Below are 10585 nucleotides of genomic sequence, written 5' to 3'. Positions count from 1 at the left end.
GCTTGATCTTGACCTTGATCTCCAATGGAATTTCTAGAGAGAACATTTTTGGAGAGAAGGGTTTTGATTTTGAAGACTTGAAATAATGAGGTCTAATTAAGTTTTAATACTCTTAACATGTCAAAATAGACCTAAAATAACCGTCAATACACTAAAAAGACTTGGGATGAATCTACCAATTCACCCCTCAATTGGCCGTGTAAATTGATAAGAAACCAGGTCTCATTCACGAGACCCCCATCCACGTACCGTGGATGGGTTGACGAACCGTACTGGTCTTCCGTCAATGACGGCTGTGGCAAGGTTTTGGGGGCCATGACCCACGGATGCCATCCACGGGGGGTGGTTGGACCTACGGGGATTGGTCCCCTTTCGTCATCCACCAAGTTGGGGCGGCCTTGAGGTTTTCAGGGGGTCTTGGGGGTTAGGCTTAGGTTCCTCCTCAAGGACTCCTAGTATGGTCCAGGGGGTGTAGTACTTTGACGTTTAACCCCTAAACCCTTCAACCTTGACTCAAGACAACATACAACAACATTAAACCTCACATCAAACTCAAACGCACATACGTTAGGCTCTAGTTTCACTAGTTAATTTTTAGAGTTGTCATATTATCCCCTACTTAGGAACATTCATCCTCGAATGAAACTTTAAACACATAAATAGGTAACGACTCAAGACTAGCATCCCACAATCATGCATCTAACATCAATATAAATGCATAAACATCAGGGGAAACATCCACTTCACATCAATCAACTCAAAACATAACAAGAAGGTAGGAACTACATCTACAAACTGATTATGAACCAAAACTTCACATTTCTCATTTTGTAGGAGGAACTTCTTTCTCCAAGTCACATCATGCTCATCACAACATGATTAAGCACATTATGTAATTACTCTCAAAAGCACAATTAGGCATGTTCAACAGTTAGCCTTCTGAAGCATATAGACAACTCAAACTAAATGCACATTAACAAGAGGGACATAAATCATGAAAAATCTTTTTCTCATTTAAAAAATAATTCAACTAGAACAAGCATCTAAGGAGACCATGGAAACACAAATTCACAGATTACTCCACAACATGAAACAAGCTACAAATGACTCTTGGTCTCAAGCTTGAATATGAATAGAAGGAAAGAGATAGGAATATCAACACTCAGCACAACCTACTATTCAACATGTTTTCCCCCACTTAAGGGTAAACCCAACTCAGGCAAACATGAAAAACAACATAAGAACCTCATCTCAATAAAAGGGAACTATAACTTACCGGTACCTTCATCCAACTTAGCCCCTTTGTCCTTGTTAGCTTGAAGCACATAAAAATGATTCTTCCCTGAAGTATTAGGATCCGGGCCCTCAAGAGAACCTTGCTTATCCTCCCTTCCTTTTGCCGAGAGTGTTGGGCAATCTCTTATGTTATGCCCCTTCTTTCCACACCCAAAGCACCAATCTGTGCTGGCAAGTCACTTTCCCAATTGTTTCTTTCCATACTTTGCACATCTACGCCTTTCAAAAGAAAACCCACTTTCGTTCCCTCCTTGAGGTTTAGGGTTAGACAACCTATCATTGTTGAGTTTTTGGGACTCTTGGTTGTAGAACTTCTTTTTGGACTATGATTGACCTTGATCTTAGGGCCTAGCCCTTTTTACCTCCCTATTCACTTTCTTAAGTTTTGTCTCCTCAATTTGTTGGGAATATATCATGTGGCTTGAAATATCCATGTCATGATGGAGTATTGCCGTACGACATTCTTCTTCCACCAAACTAGACATTCCTATCACAAACTTATTCATTCTAGCCCTAGAATTTTCCACTAAGGTTGGAGCATATTTGGAGAGTTGGGTGAACTTGAGAGAGTACTCCTTCACACTCATATCACCTTGACGAAGCTTCATGAATTTTACAAATTTTTGTTCCCTCAACTCTAAAAGGAAAAACCTATGAACGAATGCCTCGTTGAACACATCCCAATTTGTGGGACCTGCTTCTATTGGCCTCTCACCTTTTCATTTACTATACAAAATTTGAGACACATCTTTTAGTTGGTAGGCGGCTAGCTCCACCATCTCCTTCGAAGATACCCCCATTGCACTAAGTGTCTTGCTAACCTCATCAACAAACCTTTGGGGACCTTCTTCTACTTTGGAACCTAGAAACTCGGGGATACTCATTCTAGAGATATCCCTCAATCTTGAAGCCATAAAACCCTCATTAGCTTTATTCTAGGCACCACATCCCTATTAGCTTGGGCCCTTATTGTTTGAGCTTGAGTAGTTATGGCTTGAGCCATTATCAATAGAGCCGACCTAACTTCCTCATTGGTCATAGCCGGGGGATCCACCGAAACTTGATTTTCTTGGTTGCCTAGAGGAACTTGGTCACCTTGAGGACCTTGAGGAGAAACTCCCCGATCCACATTCTCCTTCTCCTCCCTCTTTGGGTTAGCCCTTATATTCATATCCTATAAACACAAGAGAAGGCTTATGAAGAGAATACTTATAGATCTAAAACTCTAAGGCATGACATAAAGAATATGAAAGAAGCGTAACTTCTACCGTCCTATAGTCTCTCGCTCATAAATGTATCGCGACTCACACCGATGAACAAGAGTCTACTAGACATGGGTTGTGAGACATCAAACCTAAAAAACCATTCCCAAAACCTTATGCTCTGATACCATGTTTGTCACGACACGAGAGTACCCCCTAGTCATAACACGACGTACTCGACCCCGAAGTGGTCTTATACAAGCCTCAGAGCATTCAATCATCGCATAGATAATAAAAATAGTACGAAATTAAAACTTTTTATTAAAAAACCAAACAATCTATCATTTCATAAGCATTTAGACGGAAGCGGAAGTCTAACGTCTCACATGGCCATCTTAGACAAACTTTAACAAGAAAGGGTCACGGCCCTTTACAATCGAAGTCTTAACAAAGGTCTTAAAAACCTAAGAATGACTAGAAACATAAAGTCCTTGTCCTCGGTCTATGAGGACATACCAAAAGATGTCTTAAGTGAACTCTAATCCCAAGCTTCAGTAGATAATGCAATCACTTGACGGAACCTACACTTTTAGTAAAAATAAGAGAGTATGGGTTAGCACACAAAAATGTACTAAGTATGATGACCATGCAAAAACATGATTTAAAAGGGTCATTTTGGTTGGAAACCATTTATCAAGTCACTATTTAGAAATATCATGAACTATAGCATAAGAGACATTAAATACCAATATAATCATCATACAAGTCATAACATCCCATTTAAGTATTATCAACATGTAACATCTTCACCTTCACGTTTAGCCTTCACCTCAAAGTACCCCTCATGCTATACCTTGTGCAATGTATGTATAGCGTCCCATACCACCATCCACACTAAGGCACCATATTAAGGTCACCAAAAGTTAACTTACCATTCCTTTCTATTCACCTTTGCACAATATCCACACATAAGAGACATGACATTTCATAAGACATGACAAGGGAAAATAACTCATAATAAAACCCAAGTATAGCATGCATGATCACATTAAGAATTTAAGAGTCTACATTCTTCATTTGATTCATTTAGGACACATTCACACATAGTCATTAAGACTTAGAGAACTCACTATAGCCCAGTTGAAGCCTACTCGTGCAATGTATGGATAACATCCCGTACTACTACCCACACATCATAGAAATCCTGAAGTAACTACAATGCACATCTCACATGTTCGGAATTACCGTTTAACCGACATAGAACATGAGATCTAGATTATGGAATTCGGTGTCACGAAACCCCACACCGTAGAAGGTGGTCAACTTTTCTAATGAAGACCGATATTTAGCTTAAGTGGATCCACTAGATATCCTATGTGGGCACATAGTTATGGGACAAGGACGTTGCTATAAGATACTTCGCCTCAACTCATGAATGAGTATCCACCCAAAGAGATTGCTACTAGATACCCCGCCTCAACTCATGGATGAGTATCCATCACATTCAATATCCTATCGGTAATTAGCCTAAATTCCCATAGAGTAGTTAACATTCATTACATTTAAGGGATAAGAGATTGTAACTAGACATTCCTCCTCAACTCATGGATGAGCATCCATCTCAAGAGATTGCCACTAGATACTCCACTTCAACTCCCTGATGAGCATCCATCCCCAAGGGATTGCTACTAGATACTCCTCCTCAACTCCCGGATGAGCATCCATCCCATCCCAACATTCATTGAATAGATGATAGATTCAAAGATGAGAAAAGCCTTTCAACTAAGAATCCCATTATCATTCGTTAGTGTAAAATTGAGAATATCCTTTCAATCAACACATCATTATCATTCATTAGAGTACAATTGAGAGTAGCCATTCAATAAGTACTTCATCATTAATATTATCATTGACCTTCATTCAAGTGTGTGTGTGTATGTGAGAATAGCCTTTCACATAATCACCATCATTCACAAGTGTTAATACAATTCTACTATAACAAGTAATTAGGTCAAACTTGCCCTTTCAAGGTTATGATCACAATTACTCAATTGACCAACCATTCATCACAATTAGGCATAGATTATGCTACAATTTAATAATCTAATTCACTTTAGGCATAAATCATCAATCATTCATTCATAATCATCAAACCCAATTAAGAATGCCAAATTTTGGAAGTTGAGAGAAATCATGAGTTCAAATAGTAGAATCATCTTAAATCAACAATTAAGCTTCAATATAATCATTCTTTGTCATTTGAAAATGTTTGATGAAGGAACCCATGAGATTGAGTAAAACTTAGGGTTTTGAGAAACTTGAAAACTTTGAAAACTTCTTTGAAATGGACTCTAGGGTGAAAGCTATCCCTAGATAAAGGATCACCATACCGTATAATTGAAGAATCCCACAAAATTGAAGAAGAAATACCTTGAAATCCTCAACCCTAGCTTGATCTTGACCTTGATCTCCAATGGAGTTTCTAGAAAGAACTTTTTAGGAGAGAAGGGTTTTGATTTTGAAGACTTGAAATAATGAGGTCTAATTAAGTTTTAATACTCTTAAAATATCTAAATAAACCCAAAATAACCATCCATACACTTTAAAAGACTTGGTGTGAATTTACCGATTCACCCTCAATTGGCTGTGTCACTTGATTGCAAACTAGGTCTCATTCACGAGACCCCTATCCACAGACCGTGGATGGGTTGATGGACCGTAGTGGTCTTCCATCAATGATGGCTGTGGCAAGGTTTTGGGGGATATTGATAACATGGGCAGCTTGGATGACACTAACATGAGTGACATATACCCCTCAAGACCATTCACACGGAGACAAGCAAAGGATCTCCAAGGCCTACAAGCAATGTTCATGAAAATGGAAGCATTAGAGGGGCTTGAAGGTCACCAAATAAGGACATACAATGTGTGTAAGGTACATCAAAATGAGAAGGAAGAAGGAAAGAGGCCATGTGTGCAAATGACCATTTCATGAATTCAAGAATTCACAAAAGAAAGCAACCAAACAAGGCCCTTATCTCATTAAGGGTAAAATTGTCAAAAAGTGTCTTGTTTATTTTTTTAGTATAAATAGTAGTCTCTTTTATTTTGGAAAGACTTAGACTTTATTGAATATTGACTCTCAAATTATAGTATCTTCTTACTGAGTAATTAGTGAGTAATTAGGGTGAACTCTTGGGATTGCTTGTTAACTTCTTGTGTTTGATTAATCAAAGTGTTACCCCTTTGTGATTCTTGGTTTCATTTGATTATTCTTCCTTGGGTTGAATTTAGGTTGTTGAAGTCAATTGGGAGGTGAGGGTTTTAGTCCCTTGTTGCCCATAATTTCAATAACTTGAGTATTAATCCACATATCATTTTTTTCTTTATTCTTTTCCTTTCTTGATCGTTATCATTTGGTATCAAGAGCCTAGGTTTAGATTTGTTCTTACAAATCTAGTCTTGGTTTAAAAAGAATCCAAAAAAATTATCAATTTTTTTTTATTTTTTTTTGGTTTTGATTTGTTGTTTTTGATACTAGATCCTTGTTTCCTAGTGTTTTTTGAGTCTAGGTTTCAAATTTTGTTCAATTTGGAGTTGTAGAAGTGAAGTTACCATGGAAGGGTTTCAAGCTTTTCAAACTTTTCAAATTTTGAAAGTGGGTCTTTTGATTGAGGAGAAATTGGAGGTTAATAATTAGTGGGCTTTGTTCTCTTAGTTGAAGGGAAGAAAATCCTAAATTTTGACCCAATTTTGAGTTGATTTGAGTGTATTGGGGTCTAGTGTGTGTTCTTGGTGTCTTCAAGTTGTTCTTGAAGAAGAAGAAAGAAGAAAGTACATATGATCCAACTTTTCAAGTCAAAGGTGTTTTTTTGGGGTCCATTAGTGGAATTTTGAAAAAAAATAATAAAAAAATCAAAATCTGAAAAAAAAAACAAAAAAATAAAAAAATAATAAAAAAATTCCACATGGACTGACACATCAGCAGCCAGCACAGCAGGCAACCTGCCAGCAACGCCCAGTCGAACCTAACGCGCGTGTGCGTCAGTTTCAGAGACCAAAACCTGCAGGTTTTTCTAAAGACCCCAAAAATATTCTAAGTATGGAAGTTTTTTGGACCTAGAAATTTTTCTAAGTGTCCAAATTCGTGATTCTTTTTCTACCATTTTTCCCTTCAATTCCTCATCTATTTAACAATTAATTAACATCTTTAATTACTTGTCAACTAGTTTTAATCATCAAATCATCCAATCAAAGTCTTACAAGTGATGGACTTCTTTGAGGCATAATTTTTTTCCTAAGTGTCCAAATTCACTTCTTTTTCTACTAAACTCATTTTTCTTCCAATTTTCAACTATTTTACAATTAATTAACATCTTTGATTACTTGTTAACTAGTTTTAATCATCAAATCATTTATTTGATCCTTCAAATTAAGTAACAAGAAGTAATTCTTCTGCTTTTGTTACTTGGTTTATTTTGAGTCCGAATCTTTTGGTGCTTCTATATTCTACTTTTCTCATCTTAATTCGTTGATAACCTTCTTGATTCAAGTCCATTAGTTTTTTTTGGGCCGTCCTTCTTTCAAGAGTCAGAAGAATCCACTCCATCACAAAGGATAGGTGATCTTGAGTTGATTGAACGAAGGTAGTTCACTATCAATTTTGAGACGACGCCATAGAAGGTGAGTTGAGAGTTAAATACGAGTGACGTGAGGCTTTTCTACTAACCTCGTTTGTTGAGTTTTGTAAGTATCATGTCTAATACAAGTCCAATTGGGGAGGGTTTGGAGAACATCATGGAGGTTCTCACCAACATCTCTAAGCAAGTAGCGGAAATGAATGGAAGAATGGGAGGTATGGAGGAAATGTTGGTACGGGTGGAAAATGAGTATAGAAGGAAAGCAATTCAACCCGAATATGATGAGATAAGGAGGGCATCGGTGCATTCCACTACCCTTGTTTCGGGACAAGCTCATAATCTATGTTCTCCTCCACAAAGCCAAACCCGAAACTACCAACGCCCTACTTTCCAAACTCCCAACCCTCCAAACCACCTAAGACAGCCTACGCCACATCCAAGTCCACAACCCTATCACCCGCCACAAGAAAATCTTCCTTTTGTGGCAAACCAAGTCCAATACCAAACACCATTTCGAAATGCTTCAAATGCATCTTTTCATGAACCCTACACATCACATCCACAAAATGCACCACAAATGCCCTACCAAGACTACCAATACCAAAATCCTCTCTATGATGAAATTCATGAGGAGTTCAATAATGATGAAATTTGGGAGCATGGGGGTAGGGATGGAAATGGACTACAAAGAGGAGGAGTACGACCTCGGGAATTGGGGTGGGACCAAGGCATTGGAGATCAAGAATATGGAAATAGAGGAGATAGGATGAGATATGATGGGATATAGAGGCGATAGGATGGTAAATAGAGGAAATAGGTTTAGGGAGAGGAATGATCATCAAGATAGGGGCTTGAACACTATCAAGGTCACACTTCCAAGGTTCAAAGGAAGTAGTGACCCCGATGAGTTCTTGGAATGGAAAATTCAAAGTGAGCGAATTTTTCTCACAAATAATATCTCAGAAACTTTGAAGGCGAAGTATGCTCTCATGCAATTTAAGGGGTACGCATCAACTTGGTGGGAGTCCAAGAGGAGGGAAAGGGAGAGTCATCATGACTACGAGCTACCTACTTGGCAAGAGTTGATTGCACTTATGGAGTTGAGATACTTGAGTCCAAACTACTACCAAGAGGTGCTCAAGAATGTGTACATGTTGAGGCAAGGTACCAAAAGTGTGGAAGAATGTTATGATGAGTTTGAGAACTTGCGGATGAAGTCTAAAATTGAAGAGAATATGGAGTGTACGGTAATACGATTCGTGGCAAACTTGAGGTGTGATATCTTGAAGACCTTAAAGCTTAAGCACTATGAGACTCTTGAAGCGGCTTTCCATGATGCCTCAAAGGTAGAAGCAGATTTGAAAGAAGAAAAATCATACAAGGCCAAAAGTTCTTTAACTTCTACATGGAGCAAAGGTAGAGATAATTGGAAGACGACATCCTCTAGGGAGCAACCTAAAGGAGGTAACTATGTTAAACCTAACTTTCCTCGACCTTCTACAATTCAATGCTTTAGATGTCAAGGGAGGGGACATGATGCTACTAAGTGTTTAAATAGGAGAACAATTGTTGCTCTTCGTGATGGATATAACACTGAAGATGAAGATGAGGGTGAAGAAAAAAATGAGGGAGAGGGAGACAGGGGTGAAGGAGAGGAAGGTGCTTCAGGGGATGAAAAAGAAAGGTTGGATGAGAGAGTGAATTTTGCTTGCTTCATGGAGAAGGGAAAGTCTTTGCTTGATGATGATGAAGACTTGAACATGAATGTCAATCTTTCATGTGTTGTAAGAAGATTTATGGGAGCCCGTGCAAAAGAGGAACTTGACCAAAGGGAGAATCTATTTCATGCTAGGTGAAAAATCCAAGATAAAGTGTGTTCTTTAATCATTGATAGTGAAAGTTGCACCAATGTGGTGAGTAGTTCCTTGGTGGAGCGTATGACAATACAAACCAGCAAGCATCCCAATCCTTATAAGCTACAATGACTCAATGAGAGTGGAGAGATGAAGGTCCTCAAACAAGCAAGTATTTTGTTTAGTGTGGGAAAGTACATTGAAGAATTAGTTTGTGATGTGGTTCCCATGTTGGCATGTCACCTACTGTTGGGGAGACCTTGGCAATTTGATAGAAATGTTGTGCACCAAGGGAGATCCAACAAATACACTTTTGTGATTGAAGGTAAAAAGTATGTGCTTGCATCTCTCACTCCATATCAAGTGAGTGAGGACTATCGGGCTATGAAGGAGCTTCAGGAGAGAATAAAAGACGAGGCGACAAAAGGTGAAGGTGAAAGTTCCACCATCGTTCCAAAGGAGGGGAGTGCCTTGGTTAAAAATAATAAGAACATGTGCATGATAGCAAAGCCAAGCAAGTGTTTAAAAGGTGTGGATGAGGAATGCTTTCGAATGTGCCTTGTCAACACCAACCTTTTATTACATGCTAACCAAGATACTAGCACTTTGCCAAGTATTATTTCTTCTCTTTTGCAGGGCTATGATGAGCTATTTCCAGATGAGATTCCCGCTGGATTACCACCCTTGAGGGGAATCGAGCACCAAATAGATTTTATATCGGGTTCACAAATCCCCAATCGTCCAGCTTATAGGAGTAACCCGGCAGAAACCAAAGAGCTATCAAGGCAAGTGGAAGAGCTTCTTGAGAAGGGGTTGATCAAAGAAAGCTTAAGTCCTTGTGCCATACCAGTAATTCTTGTTCCCAAAAAGGATGGCACTTGCAGAATGTGTATGAAACCGGGTGATGAGTGGAAGACGGCCTTCAAGACAAAGTTTGGGCTGTATGAATGGCTTGTGATGCCATTTGGATTGACGAATACCCCAAGCACTTTCATGAGATTGATGAACCATGTTCCCAAACCTTTCATCAACAAGTTTGTTGTGGTGTATTTTGATGACATACTTGTGTATAGTAAGACAATGGAGGAACATGTATCCCATTTGAAACAAGTGTTTGATGTCCTACTACGAGAGCGCCTCTTTGCTAATTTCAAGAAATGCTCATTTTGTGTTGATAAAGTTGTGTTTTTGGGTTTTGTGGTTAGTGCAAATGGGATTGAGGTTGATGACGAGAAAGTGGAGTCCATCAAGACTTGGCCTACCCCAACCAGTGCAACTGAGGTAAGAAGTTTTCATGGGTTAGCAAGTTTTTATCGGCGATTTGTGAAGGGCTTTAGTTCAATTGCTGCTCCTTTGACCGAACTGATCAAGAAAGATGTACCTTTCGTATAGGGTGAGGATCAGGAGAAGTCTTTTCAAGCCTTGAAATTGATGTTGAGTTCTGCACCCTTGCTCCAACTACCCAACTTTGACAAGGCCTTTGAAATTGAATGTGATGCTTCAAGTGTTGGTATAGGTGGTGTGTTGATGCAAGAAGGAAAACCATTAGCTTTCTTTAGTGAAAAGTTAAAGGGAGCTACACTCAAGTACTCAA

General features: G+C 38.8%; 1 protein-coding gene across 1 annotated transcript; it reads left to right on the top strand.

Moving 5' to 3' along the window:
- Positions 1-9141: 9141 nt before the first annotated feature.
- LOC125809929 (uncharacterized) lies at positions 9142-9886 on the top strand. Its single transcript, XM_049489461.1, has 3 exons — positions 9142-9465; positions 9628-9776; positions 9862-9886. Exons 1-3 carry the CDS (start codon positions 9142-9144, stop codon positions 9884-9886), a joined length of 498 nt encoding a protein of 165 aa, XP_049345418.1.
- Positions 9887-10585: the final 699 nt, after the last annotated feature.

The sequence above is a fragment of the Solanum verrucosum genome, unplaced genomic scaffold (genome assembly GCF_900185275.1).
Source record: "Solanum verrucosum unplaced genomic scaffold, falcon-dt-bn FXZP01000257.1, whole genome shotgun sequence".
NCBI lineage: Eukaryota > Viridiplantae > Streptophyta > Magnoliopsida > Solanales > Solanaceae > Solanum > Solanum verrucosum.
This window is presented reverse-complemented; position numbering and strand designations above follow the sequence as displayed.